This window comes from Macaca thibetana, chromosome 9 (genome assembly GCF_024542745.1).
Source record: "Macaca thibetana thibetana isolate TM-01 chromosome 9, ASM2454274v1, whole genome shotgun sequence".
Lineage (NCBI taxonomy): Eukaryota > Metazoa > Chordata > Mammalia > Primates > Cercopithecidae > Macaca > Macaca thibetana.
Genome location: NC_065586.1, coordinates 109,982,918 through 110,003,083, shown reverse-complemented (window position 1 = coordinate 110,003,083; position 20,166 = coordinate 109,982,918). Strand labels below are relative to the sequence as shown.

At 36.4% G+C, this 20,166-nt stretch overlaps 1 protein-coding gene across 6 annotated transcripts in view; it reads right to left on the bottom strand.

Moving 5' to 3' along the window:
• NHLRC2 (NHL repeat containing 2) overlaps positions 1 to 20,145 on the bottom strand; it is a 60,850-nt gene extending 40,705 nt beyond the window's left edge. For 2 of the 6 annotated variants that reach the window (XM_050805669.1, XM_050805668.1), the window contains exons 1-3: positions 20,058 to 20,145; positions 19,741 to 19,947; positions 16,094 to 16,246 (exon numbers count right to left, since the gene is read on the bottom strand). In XM_050805669.1, coding sequence (XP_050661626.1) covers positions 16,094 to 16,246; positions 19,741 to 19,918 — 331 coding nt within the window. In that variant the 5' untranslated portion in view covers positions 19,919 to 19,947; positions 20,058 to 20,145. Of the gene's footprint in view, positions 1 to 14,790; positions 15,114 to 16,093; positions 16,247 to 19,740 lie in introns of those variants that run through there. The other 4 variants (XM_050805670.1, XM_050805671.1, XM_050805667.1 and 1 more) reach the window with 4 other exon arrangements.
• Positions 20,146 to 20,166: the final 21 nt, after the last annotated feature.

Below are 20,166 nucleotides of genomic sequence, written 5' to 3'. Positions count from 1 at the left end.
ACATGGAACAGACTCAAAAAAGTGTAGCAAATGCTTGGGGAGCTGAGAACTGAATAACTGGGTTTACAGAAGGAGAGGGAGCTGATGGAAGATGAGACAGAGTTATAATTTGAATTAAGAGGGTTGAATGCCTACTAAAATAAAGCTACCAATATTCCCTACAGGACTACAACAGAACCCAGAGTTCACATATCATCACATTCCAACGTCCAGGATACAATCCAAAATTACCTGACATTCAAAGAAAAGAACAAGGAAATATGGTCAACTATCAAGGGGGGAAAAAAATCAAGAGATATCGATGCCAAAATAAAGCAGATGTTCGACTTACCAAAGACTTTCAAGCAACTACACAACTATGCTCCATGAGGTAAAGAAAAACACATATGAAGTAAGTAAAAAGACGGAAACATAAACAGAGAAATGGAAATTATAAAAAATAACTAAAAATTTTAGAACTGAAAAATACCACAAGTTCACTGGATGATCTCATGGGCAAAAAGGACATGACAAAGAAAAGGTTAATGAACCTGAAGACAGCTCAACAGAAATTATCCAATCTAAAGAACACAAAGAGAGAAAGAAGATTGAAACAAAAATAAACAGAACCTAGGGGCCTGTGGAACAGTTTCAAAATATCTAAGTAAGTATAACTGGAATCCCAGAAAAAGTGAATAGATTGGGGCAGAAAAAAATAACTGAATAATGCCCAAACTTTCAAAATTTGATTAAATATACAAATTTAGAGAATTCAAGCTCAGCACACACAAATTAAAACCATGTCTAGACACATCATAAACAAACTGCTGAAAACCAAAGGCTGAACACACACACATACACACACACACCTTGAAAGCAGCTGGGGAAAAAAGATGCAGTGAGGAATGGTTGCCTGGAGAATGTGGGTAAAGGTGGTGGGGCAGTGTGGGAAGGACTGCACACCTGTTACCTTGGGCAAGTTACTTAACTGTTCATCTGTTTTCTCATTTGCAAAATGAGGAAAATAATAGTAAATGCCTTGTAAGTCAGGTGGATTAAAAGAGATATCTGTGTAAGGCATTTAGCATAGTACCTAGTGTAAAGTAAAATTTCAACAAATTTTGCTATTATTATTTTTTAAAGTTGTAAGTACAAAGATTAACAAAAGATAAATGTAAACATTTATAAATATCAGAAGAGATTAGGAAAATAAAACAGCAAAGAAAGTGCATCATGTTGATAAACACAACAGATATAACCAAATACACATAATATTTGTACATTACCAGCCATACGAATAAATACCAATGGGCTTAACTCATTATTAAAAGAAAAAGATTTGGATAAGTTCTTTTTATAAAAGATACATCTAAGAAAATGTGAATCAGAAAGGCTAAAAATAAAGGGGTAAAAAAAAGATATGAGAGGCAAATGAAAGCAGTAATATCAGGGTTGTAGATCTTCTCCTTCCGTATCTCCAATTTCTGGGCCAGATGAGTGTTTTGCTCCAATTCATTATCTAAACTGAAGTTTACATAGGTTTCAGTTTATCCTTGTGAGTTCTAGCTCATGTTTGCACGTGCTTTCTGGTTTGCCCTTGTTCTCTGCTACTTTATATCCATCTTTCCTTCTCAACCGCCTGACCTGCCATCAGGAGATATAATTTACCAACAATTACACTTTAATTCCAAACCAAAGCACAAGAACATATACACACACATCTCTGATTGAAGACCCTGAAAAGTTAGCAAACTCAGGTGGGTTGCAGGAGCACACAGAAGCAACAGCCTCACATATACTGGTTAGCCATGTAACTCCAATAACATAAGGTCAACTACCTAAAACGAATCCCCTATTAGTTCTCTCATTATTAACCCCAGTTGTTGTGCTTCTCTGATCAAACTATGACTAATATACCAAAACTGTAATTCCTAGTTTTGGTGTTAGCTCTACATGTGTAAAATCTCCATCCATCCATTAGCAGTTTCCCTACTCACCTATGGTTCCCTTGATCTCCCTATAGTAGATTCACCAGAAAGGGCACATGTGCACAGTACTCTCTGAGTTTTTGGACATTCAAACTGTTTTTCTTTAACCTTGATTGATTCTTAAAGGACAAATGGTTGGATATAATCTTTTTCGTTTATTATTTACACTCATTAAGATTTCTGAAATGTCACTGTACTGTTGCCTTGCTTTGTAAGTTATTTGTGAAAAGCATGGTCAAACTTAAATGTCTTTGTAAACTACCTTTTCTGTTTTTCAATGTTTAAAATATAATAATTTTACTAGGATACTTCTTGGACTGTTCTGGGTCAATTTTCCCTGGTACCTGGTAGGCCCTTTCAATATGTAGATTCAAGGTTTCTTTTCTTTCCAGAAAGTTTTCTTGATTCTAATTTAGATATTTGCTCCAGTCAGCTGTTCTGATTTTCTTGAGGGTCTCCAAGTAGTCTTATGTTGGACCTCCTCTGCCTGTTTTCCAATTCAATCATTTTTTTCTTTAAACCTTTTAACTTTTTTGTTTAAGCTCATTTTCATTATTTAGGGATCCCCCCTGCTTTTAATGCCCCTTAATAAATTTTTATACAAATTTATTGTCCCTTGGACAAACTTAGTTTTCATTTGTAATACAATTTTGAATTTGTCTTCTCTTTTCTGGATTCAGTTAACACTCCTTTCCTTTTTTCTTTTTTGTCCATTTCTTAGTTTTCTAATTTGTGATTCAAACTGTTTTTTTCATTACTCCTAAATGCTGACTGAGGATATTTAATCCAGTATGAAGGAAGGTGTTACAGTTTTGTCAATTTTATGATTGTTAGAGAATCTGTATCAACATTTTAACTCTGAATTGCACTTTCAGCATTTTTTGCAGTAGTTTTTATATAGGTGTGATCTGCTTTTTTCTATTCCTCTTCATTTTGTGAACAGGGTTCCTAGTTTGACAGCGCCCTCTTCTGACAGTTTCCTTTTTCTGGGCAGTTTCATTTATGAATAGCATTGGTGGAAGGAGGGGTTGGTATATCTTCTTTCTCTTTTGTTTCCATTAGAACCTTAGCTTTTCCCTTGTATTTCCTTCTTTCCCTTCAGTGGTCTGTCTCCAAGGGAAACCACATCTTTCCTAGATAGCTGATTATCTCCCAGGAGCAATACTTCTCTGAGGCTTCCCTAGTCCTGCACTCTTTTAAGAGCTGGTGATACGGTCTAGTATATCCAAACCTGTGTTCAGTATTTTATACTTTGTACTGGAGCTTCTCTTTCTGGGGGTAAGGAGACTATTCTGTTTGTGCTTTGTCTAAGTACTCTGAACTACTCTACTTATTCTCATGGAGTCTTTTAAGTCTCTCCTATACTTGTTCTTGGCATCCACAGACTTACAGCAATAGAACCTTTATGGGAATTTAGTTTATTTCTGAACTTACATGTAATGTGAAGCCATGATATTCTCTGTCTCCTAGTATCGTGAAATGCAGGGCCAAGTGTGGTTTTACTTGCTCTCCCCTTTTTTATTGTTTGGAACAGAGGGGAGGGACAGTGGGGAGATTCAACATCAGGTGGCCACCATCCTCCTCCAAACCCAGAAGTAGCAGAGATAGATTCTTTTTAATAATCAGGTTTATTGACACATAATTATTTACATTAATCTTTCATACTTTAGATTAAATTTAATTGAGTATAAAACCAGAAACTGGTATAAAAATAGGAGTATAGTATAAAATAGAAGTATTTCCAATAGTATAAAAACAGAAGTACTTCCAATATGATAAAGAATAAGGAAAAAATGCCTACTATCTTTACTATTGTTTAACAATAAATTGGGGTGGTGTGTGGGGGATTAGCCAACATAATTAGACAAGTGAAATCAATTAGAGGCATAAGACTGAAAAATTTCTATGTGGAGATATAACAGTACATCAAGAAAAGTCCAGAGACTCAATTATAAAACTAAGTCAAATAATAAAAGATTCAGGGCTAGGTGCAGTGGCTCACGCCTGTAATCCCAACACTTTGGGAGGCTGAGGCCGGCAGATCACCTGAGGTCAGGAATTTGAGACCAGCCTGACCAACATGGATAAACTCCGTCTCTACTAAAAATACAAACTTAACCAAGCGCCATGTAATCCCAGCTACTTGGGAGGCTGAGGCAGAAGAATTGCTTGAACTTGGGAAGCGGACGTTGCAGTGAGCCGAGATTGTGCCACTGCACTCCAGCCTGGGCAATAAGAGCAAAACTCCGTCTCAAAAAAAAAGAAGATTCAGGAAGATAGAATACATAATTAACACATGGAAATCGATAGCCTTTATATACTCAAACAATAACCAGTTAGGGGATATAATGGCAGACAAAACTCCATGTACAATAAACAGCCATATAAACATAAGATTAACTCAACTCAAAAATGCATCTTAAAATTATACCAAGATACCATTTCCTACCTATTAGATTGGTAAAAATTAAAAAGTATGTCAAAACATTTTATTGAAGCAGCACCTAAGAAAGAGGTACACTCACACACTGCTAGTAGAAATACAAACTGGTACAACTTTCCTGATGGAGAATTAGGCAATACCTAACGAAACTACATATTTACTTAACTTTGACCCAGCAATGCCACATCTAGGAATTTATCCTTAGGCGATTCCACCAGCAAGACAAAAGCATACCCACAAGATTATTTATTGCTTATAATTGCTAAATATGGAATGATCTAAGAGCAAACACACAGGATAGGAGAGTGGCTGAAAGAGGTATGGCACACACACAGTGGAGTACTATGCAGTTATTTTTAAAAGTCAAGAAGTTCTCTATGAACTGTTATGAAGTGACTCCTGGGATAAATTTTTACATGAAAAAAGCGAATGTATAAAAATGTCTGCAGAATGTCATGTTTTGTTTAAAAAAAAAAGAAATTTTTAAAAATATGGGACAGAAATGGGAAGGCAGGAACAGTTAGAAGGGATGGGTGGATAGAATAAGTATCTGTTTCATCCTCACTATGAAGACCATATTGTCTTACACACTGAAAAACAAAGTCAACAAAGATAGGGAGGAGGACTTAAAATGAAATACAAATAGAAAAAAATAAATCTAACTATACTTCAAATGAATAACATAATCTAATGGGGGAAGCTGAGAAGTGGGATGGAATAGCCTAAGTAATTTCTGAATTATCTGAGAGACTAGAAGCAAAAACATCATAGTAGCAATGAGCACATCTAGTTCCCAGACCTTGGTTTCTCAACACCATTCCCTACTAAAAGGAATCAAAGCTCCTTAGAGAAATAGCTGACTCCGGGTTGGACTGGAAAAACATTAGATACATCTGGAAATATTTTGGTGTGATTAGTAAGGAAGGGCTCAAAAAAGGACAAAGAAATGCCAAAAGAACACAGAACACAGCCTGAAGGAGATCCTATTAGTCAAATCTTGGACAATTTGAACACGAAAATAAATTATCACAGTAATGATTTATAACCCAGTGTATTTTAAATAAGAATCCATGAGTTAAATCCATATACATTTTATGTACATTATATATATGTAATATTTATCATAAAATGTTATCATGTATCACACATATTTTCCTTCTGATGAATATATCCCAACATTTCCTTGAAGAAGTGATGACTGAAGTGAGAGGTGAATGATGAAGTGTTAGGTGCAGAGAACACTGAAGGAGATTCCAGGGAAAGACAACAGCACCTACAAAGACGAAGCATGAAAGATAGAAGAAACTTACGAAGGTAAGCGACTAGGCACAGAGAACAAGGGAGAACGTGGGACAAAATGAGAATAAACATACAGATGGGATCAGTCTCATAAGTCATGGTAAAGATTTATATCTTTATCCTAAGAAAAATGGGAAGTCCTATGGAGAATGAAGTGCAACTTTCAAAGATATTTCAAACTAAAATCACAACCTTCCCCTCCAAATATGACCTTTTCAGTGTTTCCTGTCACTGAATGGCACCATCATCCATCCAATTATACAAGCAAAAAAACAATATAGGACATCTCTGTAATAACCAATCAGCCCTCTCTCATCATCCATACTTAATCCACAATCAAGTCCTATTGCTCTTATCAGCTATGACTGGTTTCAAGTTGTTATCTGATCTCACAGAGAGCACAACAGCCTTGTCACAGATTTCCCACATACATGCTTGTCCACCAAGGAGTTATCCACCCTGAAGTCACTGATCTTTTAAAAACACAAATCTGATCATGTCACCTTGTTGCAGAAAATCCTTCATTGGCTTTCAATTGTTTCCAGTATAACAAATCTCATCTCTCCAGCATCTTCTCCACACCCTTTTCCTCCTGCAGTATATTCTAGGACTTCCCTTGGTTCCTCAATAATATCATTACTCCTTTTGCTTTACAGGGTTGACATACAGTGTTCCCTCTGACTGGAATGTTCTCATCTGTTTTCACCTACTAAAGGCACATTGTCTTTTAGAACTGAAGTTCAATTTTTACTTTCATAAGAAAGATTTCTTCCAGATTAAACTCTATGTCATCATAGCAGCCTATAATTTTTTCTATAGATCACTAATCAGAAATTATAAAAATATGTATGTGATTATTTAATTATATGCCTTCTCGTTAGATTATAATGCCTACTAATTACATAGTGCCCATGCATGTTTTATTATTCTCCAGTACAGTGCCTAGTACATAAACGAATGATTTCACAGGACATAAATACTGAAGGAATTTATAAATCTGTATAATAAACCATATCATATTGTCTAAATAGGAGATCTATATTGATGTACATAGAAACACAATTGCCAAATATCCACTCCCATTTTTTTCTGTAAGAACCTCAATATTCAGGTTTTTCTTAAATTATTTTGCTTTTTCTGTTAATCATGCATAGTAAAAAGCGGGTGTAAAAGATTCTTCCATTAATGAATCCTTTGCCAATACAGGGATCAAAATTACTCCATTTAAGAGAAAATACAGAAGAAAAGGAAAGGAGAGGGAGACAGGAAAGAGGGAGAGAAGAGGGCAAGGAGGAATGGAATGAGGGAAGGAGAAACTATATCAGAAATTATAACTTCCTTCTTTTCAGTGAAGTAAAACAAACAACAACAAAAACCACACACACATGGTGGCTCAGGCTATTTGTAATACCAGCACTTTGGGAGGCTGAGGCGGGCAGATCACTTGAGCCCAGGAGTTTGTGGCTGCCGTGAGCTGTGACTGCACCAGTGAACTCCAGCCCGGGCAACAGAGTGAGATCTTGTCTCTGACTAACAAACAAAAAACATGATAAATATATAACTGCTTCTAAAATATTAGTAATAAAACCACTTTTTAAAATACGTATTTTTAAAGCTTCAAAGGTCTTATTGAGAGATGTATACTTCTAAGTGCACTCAATTACAATTGTATATACTATAGTAGAACGTGTAGTTTAATCACAAGCAATGTAAAAACCTAGTTAAATGCAAGGACTGAGAATATTTGAGGCATTTTTGAAAGATGTTTAAAAAGAAAAAAACACCTGTAATGGTGACATTCTGAGATCCAGAAGACAACCATGGCTTCACTAGACAAAAAGGATGAGACAATGATTCCAGGCAGAGGGAACACTGTGTCAAGGTGTTAAAGCAAGAGGAATGATGATACTTAGGAACTGAAGGAAAGCCAGGGAGGCTAGAACAGCCTTGAGGAAGGATGAGAAGGGTGTGGAAAAGATGCTGGAGAGGCAAAATTTTCATTTTTATACTAAGAACAATGGAAACAGGAAAATGAAAGGATCAAAATCGCTGAACACTAAACTGGAAAAGAAATAAGAAGCAAATTTGAAAGCAAATCAAACACTGATGTCAGGCTGTTGTCCACACTAAACATCTGAAAATGTGCCATAAATTGGTAATATTTTCATAGTACTTTAAGAACACAGAACAATACATAGACGAACTACTGAATAAAGAAAATATAATGTGTGTGCAGAAAGAGTTAACATAGTAACCCTGGCTGCTATCCTTTAAAAGGTGTGCAGACAAGATTGGCTCTTGCCTGGCTTCTGGGAGCTTAGATTTCAAGAGGGTTTTCAGCATTCCTAGAACTGATAAGAGTGGCTCACTATGCCTAAAATGTTTGTACAAACAACACAGTTTATGCTGAATACCTGCTTTTCTTCTGAGAGTCTGGACTTTTGAAACATGACAGCAAGCAGAAGCTGCCTACATGACCAGCCCCCAAGAAAAGCCTTGGTTATTTCTGAGCCTCTCTGGTTGGCAACATCCCAAATGTGCTGTCACAACACATTACTGAGGAAATTAAGAGCATCTTGGGTTGACTCCACTGAAAGAAGACTCTAGAATCTTGTATCTGGTCTCCCTTCAACTAGCCCCATGCATCTTTTCCCTTTCCTGATTCTGCTTGGTATCTTTTTGCTATAATATAGCCATGAGTACAACTCTATCTTTTGAGTAGTTGATTCAGTACAACTGAATCTTGTGAGTGAGTACTCCTAATGAAAACTATCAAACCTGGTGGAGGAGCTGGGGGGGGGGTGGTGAGGTTTGAGAACCATGACACAAAGTGAAATTACAGACAGACTTATTTAAAGGCTTAGTTTTACTCTAAAATTAAAAGTGCATTCTTCTAATTTTTAATAAAGTACAAAACAGAAAAAAGCATATACTACATGACAATACTAGCATTTACTCAACAGTAATATGAAATTCAGATTTTTAGAAAGTCTGATTTAGTTATACATTAACATAATATACACCCAGCAATCACATGAAAATACACAAGGTTTTCCTAATAGATGCTTTCCTGTAAAACAAAAGTGCTTTTCCTTAGATAATAGCCATTATGTTCAATTTCAGTACCATATAATAACATACCATTAATGTACACACCATAAATAAAAAACTTAGAAGCTCTCAAGTAGAAAAGGGTTGCAGTTTAACATAAATATGTACTAAGTTATTATTAATTAATAACAATCTTAGGGCATAGTTACTTCTTTTAAAATGTTTAAACATCAGAACAATTCATTACTATTAAATACGTTTTGCTTTTTGCTTTCAAACTTTTTGGCACTTGCGATTTCTCATTCACTACTGTGAAAGTGGCACTGCCCCTTATTACAAACCCGTGTTTAAAAGCTGATTTAGAGGAAGCAAGTTGATTATGAAATTGGACCTCTTTCAAGGTGTTCTGAATTAATAAACACTTCCTTATTCAGTGGAGCATTTTTGGCTTTATGGTAAAATGAGCGGAACATTTCATGGAATTTTAAATATGCTGCCAAATGTCACTTCGAGAACATAAATAGCACTGCTGCAGATACATTCAGAAGTACATCAAATAGTAATGGAAGAAGACATTTAACTACAAAAAAAGAAAATTTAATTTAGTGACTTAGTGACAGCTTATTGAGCTGTCATGTGATCATTTCTGGGTATGTCCGCTTTTATGAATATGAACTGAACTTATCTTCTAATCAATATAAAAATATTTTATTAAGTTATCAGGATTTTCATATAGCAGCATATTACAGAAGTAATGTTTCTTTGAAATACAATGTTGAGACTACTTACAAAATATTTTTAATGGTTAAAAATTTATTCCACTATGTAACAAACCTGTACGTTCAGCACATGTATCCCAGAACTTAAAGTAAAAAAAAAAAAAAAAAAAAAAATCCATGTTATATTTAAAAAAAAGAAAGAAAAAGAAAGCCTCTGTGAACACGCATCACAATGGCATTCTCAACTATTTCTCATGCTTTTCCTTTTTTCCAATATTCTTCACAAGCCTGCGGCAAATTAAAGTTCTACGGTAATCTCAAAAAAATATATATTCCACAAACAATATTCTAACAACCAAATATAGAAAAACACTAGTCAGTATTCTCTACCACACTAACAAGTAGTTATTGGGCCAGCAAATCATACCCAGTAATATGCTAATAAACCAGCTCTTTTATATGGTGAGAGGAATGGGGGATGAATAGCGATTTTTAAAACCTCTGATTTGTAGCATTTGTTGATTTCCATGGTCTAAATACTCCCACTACGGCTGATTTCAAGATTACCACTGGCTCATAAAATTTCTTACATACTTAACAAATGGCTCTCACCAGCCTACAGGAGCCAGCTCCAACACACCACTGACTATTCCCTTCCCAGTGGTGCACAATCCTGACCTTGTAAGGTTCATTTTTAAAATAGTTGTTAAAACTTGTTAAATCTTGGCTCACTGCAACCTCTGCCTCCTGAGTTCAAGCAATTCTCCTGCCTCAGTCTCCCTAGCAGTTGGGATAACAGGTGCGCGCCACCATGCCCAGCTAATTTTTGTATTTTTAGTAGAGACGGGGTTTCACCATGTTGGCCAGGATGGTCTCCATCTCTTGACCTCATGATCCACCTGCCTTGGCCTCCCAAAGTGCTGGGATTATAGGTGTGAGCCACCGCGCCCGGCCGATTTTTGTGTTCTTATGGTTTCTTCCATAAAATTTATTATTTTAACCATTTGCAAGTGTACAGTTCAGGGTGTTTACTACATTCCTATTGCTGTGCAACCATTGCCATCCTCCATCTCCAGAACTCATTTCATTTTGCAAAACTAAAAATGTTCCCATTATACAATAGCTCCACATTCTCCCCTCTAACTAGTCACTAGCAACTACCATTTTACTTTCTGTCTCTATGATTCAGACTACTCTAAGTACCCTGTATAAGTGAAATTACACAGTATTTGAATTTTTATGTGTGGCAAAAATTGTGAATTTTTTTCACCTAGCATAATGTCCTCAAAGTTCATCCATGTTGTTAGAATTTCCTTCCAAGGTTGAATAATATTCCATTATACGCATACACCACATTTTCCTTACCTATGATCCATCAATGGACACTTAGGCTGTTTCTAAATCTTGGCTATTGAGAATAATGCTACTAGATATAGGTCTATTCAGGTTTTCTATTTCTTCATAGTTTCGTCTTAGTAGGTGTTGTTTTCAGAAATTCATCTACTTCATCTAGGTTATCCAATTTGTTGGTGTACAATTGCTCATAGTACTCATAATCCTTTTTACTTCTGCAGAATTGGTAGTAATGTTCCCATTTTCATTCCTGATTTTAAAAATTTGAGTCTTCTTTTTTCTTAGTCTAGCTAGCTAAAGGTCTAGGAATTTTTCTGGTACTTTCAGAGAATCAACTTTTGGTTGGTTGTACCCAAATTGATCTTTTCTATTATCTATTTTGTTTCTCCCTGCTTGAATCTTTATTTTCCTTCCTTCAGTTAGCTTTGGGTTTAGTTTGTTTTTCTTTTTCTAGATACTTAAGGTGTAAAATTTGATTAAGATATTTGTTTTTTAATATAAGCATTTATAACCATAAATTCTTCCTTAGCCCTGTTTTCACCATGTGCCATAAGTTTTGTCACATTTTGTTTTCATTTTTCTCTAAGTATTTTCTAATAATTACCTATGTGTTTTCTTCTTTGGTCCACTGGTTATTTAAGAGTGTGCTCTTTGATTTCCACACTTTGTGAATTTTCCAGTTTTCCTTTGGTTATTGTTTTCTAACTTCATTTGTGATCAGAAAAGATACTTTATCTTTTAAAAAAATCTACTGAAATTAACTTGTGGCATTAACTTATGGTCTATCCTGGAAAATGTCCCATATGCAATCCTGTTGTTGGGTAGTGTTCTCTTGTTGGGGAGAGTGTCCTGTATATATTAGGTATAATTCTCCAACTACTATTATAGAATTGTCTATTTCTCCCCTCAATTCTGTCAATTTTTGCTTCATATATTTTGTCTGTTATTAAGTGCCTAAGTGTTTATAACCATTGTATCATCTACATATTAATTTTTTTTATTTTTTAATAAATGAGGTATTGCTATGTTACTCAGGCTGGTCTCCTACTCCTGGCCTCAAGTGATCTTCCTGCCTCAGCCTCCTGAGTAGCTGGGATTACAGGTGCAATCTGTGCTCGGCCTGGGCTTTTTATTAGTATATAATGCCCTTCTTTGTCTCTTGTAACCTTTTTAGATTTAAAGTCCATTTTGTCTGATACTAACATAGCCATCCTAGCTCTCTTTTAGTTACTATTTGCATAGAATATCCTTTTCCATCCTTTCTATTTTAATCTGTTTGTATCTTTGACTCTAAAGTGAGTCTCTTGAAGAGAACATACAGTTGGAATATGTTATATATTCATTCTGCCAATTTCCACCTTTCAATTAGAGGGCGTAATCCATTTACATTTAAAGTCATTATTGACCAAGAGGGACTTATCTGTCATTTGGCTATTTGTTTTCTACATGCCTTAGAGCTTTTTTGTCCCTCATTTCCTACAGTACTCTTTTTTGTTTGGTTGACTTTTATTTTGTAGTGAAACATTTAAATTCTTTTATTTCATTTTGTGTATGCTCTTTAGTTTTTTTTTTTTTTTGGTAACCAGGGGAATTACATTTAACATCTTAAAGTGATTACACTCTAATTTGAATTTATGCCAGCTTCAATAACATACAAAAACTCTGCTCCTTTAACACCTCCACCCCATCCCTTTCAGTTGTTGATAGCCCCAAATTATATCTTTGTACCTTGTATCTCCAAATATATAAACTAATAATTACTTCAATGCATTAGTTTCTTAAATTACATAGAAAACAGGCCAGGCGCAGTGGCTCATGCCTTTAATTCCAGCCAGCAGTTTGAGAGGCCGAGGTGGGCGGATCACCTGAGGTCAGGAGTTCAAGACCAGCCTGGCCAACATGGCAAACCTGTCTCTACTAAAAAAAATACAAAAACTAATTGGGCATGGTGGCAGGCGTCTATAATCCCAGCTACTTGGGAGGCTGAGGCAGAAGAATTGCTTGAGCATGGGAGGCAGAGGTTGCAGTGGGCTGAGATTGTGCCACTGTACTCCAGCCTGGGGAATAGAGCGAGACTGTCTCAAAAAAAAAAAATTACATAGAAAACAAAATGTGATGTTACAATAACATTAGCTTTTAGAATAATTTTAAAAATCTAGTAGTCTCTTAAATCATGTAGAAAACAAAAAGTGGAGTTAAACACCATTGTTACAGTAACACTAGTTTTTATACTTGCCCACGTATTTACTTTTACTGAGATCTTTATTTCTTCACAGGCTTCAAATTATTGTCTAGTGTCCTTTCATTTCAACCTGAAGAGCTCCTTTAGCATTTCTTTCAGGGCAGGTCTATTAGTGAACTCCCTTAGCTTTTATTTATCTGGAAATGTCTTACTTTCTCTCTCACTTTTGAAGGACAGTTTGCCAGGCATAGAATTCTTGGTTGACAGTTTTGTTCCTTTTTAGTACTTTGAATATATTGGCCCACTGCCTTCCGGCCTCCAAAGTTTCTGATGAGACATGAGCTGATTATTGAAGATTTCTTGTATGTGATGAGTTGCTTCTCTCTTGCTGCTTTCAAGATTTTCTCTTTGATTTTAGGCAGTTTGATAATAATGTGTCTTGGCGTGGTTCTCTTTGAGTTCATCCTACTTGGACTTCACTAAACTTCTTAGATGTTTGTGTTCATGTTTTTCATCAAATTTGGGATGTTTTCAACCATTATTTCTTCAAATATTCTCTGCCAAAATGCATATGCTGGTCTGACTGATGGCGTTCCAAGGTCCTTTAGGCTCTGTTTTCTCTTCTTCTATCTCTGTTCTGTTTGTTCCTCAATCATTTCCATTGCCTTATCTTCAAGTTCACTGATTCTTCTTCCTGCCTACTCAAATCTATCTTCGAATCTCTCCATGGCCTCTGACCTATGAGGGTTTGACTTATGATTTTTCAACTTTATGATGAGTTTATCTGGACATAATCCCACTGTAAGTCAAAGAGCTCCTTATGATTTAGGAAGTTATGATTTCTACTGAGTATCACCTTTCCACCATCAAGTCAAAATATTTTAAGTTGAATCAACGTAAGTCAGAGACCATCTGCTGTGCTACCAAGCATTAAACATACTTTCTCAACTTAATATTTTCAACTTACCATGGGTTTATCAAGCTTCACTATAAATCAAGGAGCCTCTGTAGTGAGTTTCTCCTCTCCGTTAGTCCCCACTTTTCAATTTCAGAATTTCTTTCTAGCTTCTATTTAGGTTTTCTCTTTATTGTTATTTCCATTTTCTTCATACTTTTTTTTTAAACTTTTTCCACATTTTCCTTTAGTTATCTGGGTATCTTTAAGACAGTGTTTTAAAGTTTTTGTCTCATAGATAGGCTATCAAGTATTTTTCAGAGACAATTTCTATCGGTTTACTTTTTTTCCTTTGAATGGGCCACACTTCCCTGTTCTTTGTGTATGCTTTGTGATTCTTTGTTGAAACTGAGAGTGAATTCTTGCTCCACTTACAAAGTATTTTACTTTTCAGAAGTGTATTTGTATATAAAGATATTTTTAATTTTTTGTCACAATAGGCTATAAAAACAATGTTTCCAGTAAAGTGGTAGGCGATTATAAGGATCCATTCTAGGAAGTCACTGAATCTGCTTAAGGTATGGGGTTAACCATACGCTCACCAAATAGTCTTTTAGGGGTGATCTTAGGTATGGAACTGGTAAACTTTGAGATTCTTAACTTCATGTGTAATGCCATTCTAAAACACAAATGTCATCTGTCTACTAAAAAACAAATCAAAAACAAACTTCAATATCTCTGTATCCTCAACAGAAGGAAAAGTCTAAACTATTAAGAACGCTATACAATGCATTTCACAAGGTGGTCCTAACCTAACCTACCTTTGTCTCCTTTTACTTTTACCATGAACCCTTACAATCTTGCCACACTAAATTATTTACCTGTTCTTGGAGCAAGAATCCTACTCCTCTGTGCTTCCATGCTTGTTTACCTGACGCTTCCTCAGCCAGGATTGTCCCTTCTGCCCCATTTTCATTTTCAGCTGCACTCCTGCTCATTTTTCAAGTTCTAGCTCAATTGTTTCCTTCTCTGAGAAATCTTTTCCAATGTTTCTAGGCAAAGTGACTTACTCCTTTCCTCAGGTTCCATATGCTTTTTATTCAATTTTGTTACATATTTCCTCAGCAGTTAGCAGAGTACCCTGCACATAACAACATGTTCAATAAATGTGATGTCTTGAACAAGAAACACTGGCATCCAAAACCTAGGAGATAAGATATCCACATTTCTTAAATCCATACAGATATATTTTTAATAACAGGATTTAGCTAGTAGAAATATTTGAGTTCTTGATAAATCATTTGACTGGTAATTTTAATATACAATCTATTACAATTCAGAAGCATCTGAAGTTTAAGTTGCACTGAAGATTTCTCTATCACTTCCTCTTTAAAGTTTAGTTTCAGAATATCTTTTACTTTTGTACATATATCGTCTATTCTCATCTTTACTATCACAGGATTAGTGACCCTATCTCTTTTTTTTAATCCACTCTAAGATTAGTGCTTCAATTCATTTAAACCTAACTAAATGGTACCTTTAATTAATTTCATTTACTCCCATGCTCTTTTTTTAGACAGTAAACAAAAAAAAATTAATTTTTCAAACTTCTAAAGCCAGTAAGTGTAATCTACATCTTTAGAATCTGTAATACCATAAAAATGGATTTCCTAGTGTGCTTTGAAAAACATTAGCTGTAATAAATCATTTTTTAATGAAGCAGGGTCAATGAAAGAGTATCTGTTATATTTGGCATTCCACTGCAGTTAATGTCATTCAATATTAATGAAAGCCTAGTCACATTTCCTAATAAGAACTTTAAACCTTTATATCACAGTGAAAAGAGTATAAAATTAAGGTCATATATTTTATTTTTTTAATAGAAAAAATTTAAGTAAACCTCAACATACAAAGACCTTTTAAAATACCTGATCATGAAAAAAGCAAATTATGCCCTTAGCCTCAGAGAAAAAAACCATATACTAAATGCTGGTTCTTTAGATAGGCAGACCACTATCACTAAGCTTAACCCTTTATGAAAAGGTACATGTCATAGATTAGAGATTACTTTTAGAATCACTGAAGTCTTGCCAAATGTTCATTCTCCTATGAGCTAATGAGTCAGCCACTCTTCCAGTGACTATGCCAGAACAGTCTGTTAGAAACTAATTAAAGAGCAGATACCTTTATCAGAGTATGTGTGCTCTAATGCATGGAGATCAGGCAATAGGTGAATACAGTTTATGCAGCAGTAGGTGAAGAAATCAAGGATGACTATTTTTCCACATAGATCCTTGTAGACAGAAATAGGCTCTTCTGTGTTCAGCCATTCTAATCCTGAAATTTACATAAAATAAATTACAATGATTAAAGGGAAAAGGAATTTACCTGAAACTTTCCATTAAAAGTTTGTGATCCTTTTTTTTTTTTTTAAAGACTAATGTGAATAGTCAAACACTTTAAGAGAAAGTAGCACCATTTAAAGGCTGTGGCAGTTGCATGCTATTTACTATTGTTTACTATGAACCATCATTTTCTATCAACAAAAGAAATAAAAGACATATCTGTATGACTGTGACTAAACAGATTATTTGTGGTTTGGAAGAAAAGACCAAGAAGGCAAATCAATGGAGATTAAAAGCCCAAAAAGGGAAGAAAGAAAAGGAAGGGATGGGGGTACGGGTTGGGGAGCAGGAGGAATAGAGGATGGGAAAGCTGGCTATTATAATGCCGTCCGCAAATAAAGCAAGAAAAAGCTACTAAATTCTTTCAGAAAGAGTGTAATAGTCTGTGAAAAGGAGTAAGGGCAACACACTTAGGCAAAAAAAAAAAAAAAAGGAAGAAATATCAAATAGTAAATCAACCTAATTACATAAACAATTAGATATAAATGGGCTACCCAGAATAAAGGTCAAGCTTAAGAATAGTAAGACATAACTAAACATCAAAAAGGAGTGAAATGTGTGTAAGGATAAACATACAAAATGCCTAAGCCAGTTTCCTAAAGGAGAAGAAACTGAAATATTCTGGATTTGAATGAGACCGTAAATACAAAATAAAATATGTTAAATGTAAAGTTAAGCAAAATACACTTATTGTTGTTATAGATTTCATTGAGGTAACATTAATATTGATGAAAAACGTGTTCCCTTTCCTCCAAAAAAAGTAAACTCTGTACTATGGAGAAAGATTTTGTTAACTAATAATAACGTACAGCATCTCTATTTAATCAATTTAAGAAAACAAAGTTTACTGCTTATAAATAACTTAATGCAGCTGTTAGAACTATTAATTATACCTTGAAGCAGGTATTTAGAATAGCAGCAACTGAAAGCCAAAGTTAAGAGGAATAAGTAAACAGTAACAACTAATGACTAATAACAATAACTGTAGCTACTCAATCGTAACAAAATTCTAGAAAAAAAAAATCTGCAGATCAAACTAGTATTTGGGTCAATTAGTCCAAACTAATGAGGTTTCAGTATACAGTGACCTCAATTATCCATTTTGCTAAAGTATTAATTATATACCAGATCAAGTGATCATACAAAACTTCACACTAATTAATGTATATTTCATATCCTACTTGCAAAATATTTATGAATCTGTCTTCTATGATTTTTCTGTAAACAGTCAAGAGTGGCTTAGATCTGGGGGTATAGAAAGAATTATTACATCTCAGTTACTGTGCTAGATACTTACCAGACTTAATAATAATGTATTTTATAATAACAATAATTACAATGAATACAATAAAAAGGTGCTAACATTTAGTAAGCTTTCCTGTAAATTAAGAATTTTACATATATTACTTTCGAAACAAATAATAATCCTGAAAGGTAAATAATAGTTCAATTTTGCAAGTGAGAAATATAAGCCTTGGAGGTCAAGTAACTGGCTCAAAATCACACAACAACAAAATGGAAATAACAAGGATCTAATTCCAGGTCTGTGTGAATCTACCCATTACACTGCACTGTCACCCATAAACACGTAAGTCTTCTAAGAAATAAAGCATACAGTGTTTTAGATAAAGTTATGTGTATGACTTCTTGATTATAGTTTACCGCTAAAGAAACCAAGAAAATAGTCATTTCCAGCATTCTGTCCTCAATAATCGGGTCCAGGAGAAAATCATACTATGTTAAACACAAACCCTGAATATTTTACTGTGTTTTTTTACTTATGAGTCACAGAAGTCAAATCTCATGGGAATAAAATACACTCCCTGTAAATACAAACAAGACTAGAAAATAAAAAACATTCCCCAAATCCCAGTTGATGGCCTGCTTGTTTATAACAGTGTACTTAACTGTATAACTACCTTCTGTACCAAAATTTTTTTAAATCATCTATTTGTATAGATGTAAACAATATTTTAAAGTTTATTTGATTTGATAAGCTTTCATGTACCCAATTCTTTTGTAATAATTCCACAATATTTCAAATCCAGTATAAGATTAATAGTAGGAAAAATAAGCACTTCTCAAGGTGGGTAGTGCAAAAGGCTTGGAAAGACACCAAATACTCTAGAGGCTGGTTCCGGTATACCTCCCATGAGATAACTGAACTCTGCCACATCCAACCAATTAACTATACATGTGGTTTCAGTGTCACGCCAGGACACATGCCAGAACCACCAGGCAAAGCAAAGCTACTCCCATCCAAAGAAGGTAAAATACGTTTTCATTTATCATGGCAAGATGTGCTTCACAAACATCCCTGCTGGGAATATCTATTCCTTCATGCTCCAAAAGCTCACATAGCCAGGATTTAAACCCTGGAAATAGGCTATAATTGATTCTAATTTTTAAAAGTATTAGTTTCACGACTTTGAACGGAGAAGCACAGCACAGCTAAGAAACCAGCAAATCTAGGGTCTGTATAATCCAACTGGGGCAGTTATCAGCTGTGAGGCCCTGGGCATGTTATTTAACCTCTCTGTGCTTCCATTTCCTCAACTGTAAAAGAGAAATGATACGAGCACCTCACTGGGCTATAGAGGTGAATGAATGTTTAGGACTGTGTGTGGCAAGCAGGGCGCAGTGGCTCAAGCCTGTACTCCCAGCACTTTGGGAAACGGAGGCGGGAGGGTCACTTGAGGTCAAGAGGTCGAGACCAGCCTGGCCAACATGGTGGAACGCCGTCTCTACTAAACACACACACACACACACACACACACACACACACACACACACACACACAACTAGCCAGGCGTGGTGGCGCGGACCTGTAGTCCCTCTACTAAAAACACACACACACACACACACAAACTAGCCAGGCGTGGTGGCGCGGACCTGTAGTCCCAGCTACTCAGGAGGCTGAGGCAGAGGTCGCAGTGAGCCAAGATCACGCCACTGTACTCCAGCCTGGGAGACACGGCGAAACACCGTATCAAAAAAAAAAAAAAAAAAAAAAAAAAAGGAAGTGTGTTATACATGAAAAAGTGATCAATAAGTGTCAAGATGATGCCGAAAGATGAGACGACACTGGGGAACCACACTGAATGGATAGAATGGTGTGAACGTTGCAATCATTGCCACCGGGGACACTTAACATTCACGGAGTGTCTACTTGACTATCAGGCGCGGGCAGGACTCAGGATACACAGGCGAGTATCCACCCCGTGCCAGGGAAACCCCCAGTCGGTGGCCGCCTGGGGACCCCTGGGAATTGCAGAGTACGCGAGCAGCGGCCCAAGTTAGGCGAAGGGCCACTCCCTGGGGCGCCAGCGACACATACCCGCTTAGCCCCCCGCTTCGGGCGAGGGCGCCGTCCCCGAGGAAGGGGAGGTGCCGGGAGGGGCCCCCACCCCGACGCCAGCCCCTCACCTTCCGGAAACTCGGGTACTGACAAGTCCTGCTCCCAGCCGTCCACCTTCTGCAGATACTGGTAGACCAGGCTGTCCTTCTCCTGCTGCGTAACGGCGTCGAGCAGGGCGTACTCTAGCGAGGTCTGCGCGGGGAGCAGGCCGGAGAGGCTGCGGCCACGGGATCCGGGCGCCGCCATGTTTCCGCCGGGCTCGCGGGAGAGTCTCGCTGGGAAAGACAAAACGTTCACTGTCCTGTGGTTTCCAAACGGCGCATTCACTTCACCCTCCACTAGCCCCACTCCACGCCAATGACACTTTTTTCTTTTTAAAGCATACGTCCAAGTGCCAAAAGTCCAAATCGGCGCAGTTCCCGGGCACGCAATTAAACTGCCGTCCCGACCCACCCCGCCCCTTCTCGGTCCCCACGCCGCAGCCGAGCCTGGAC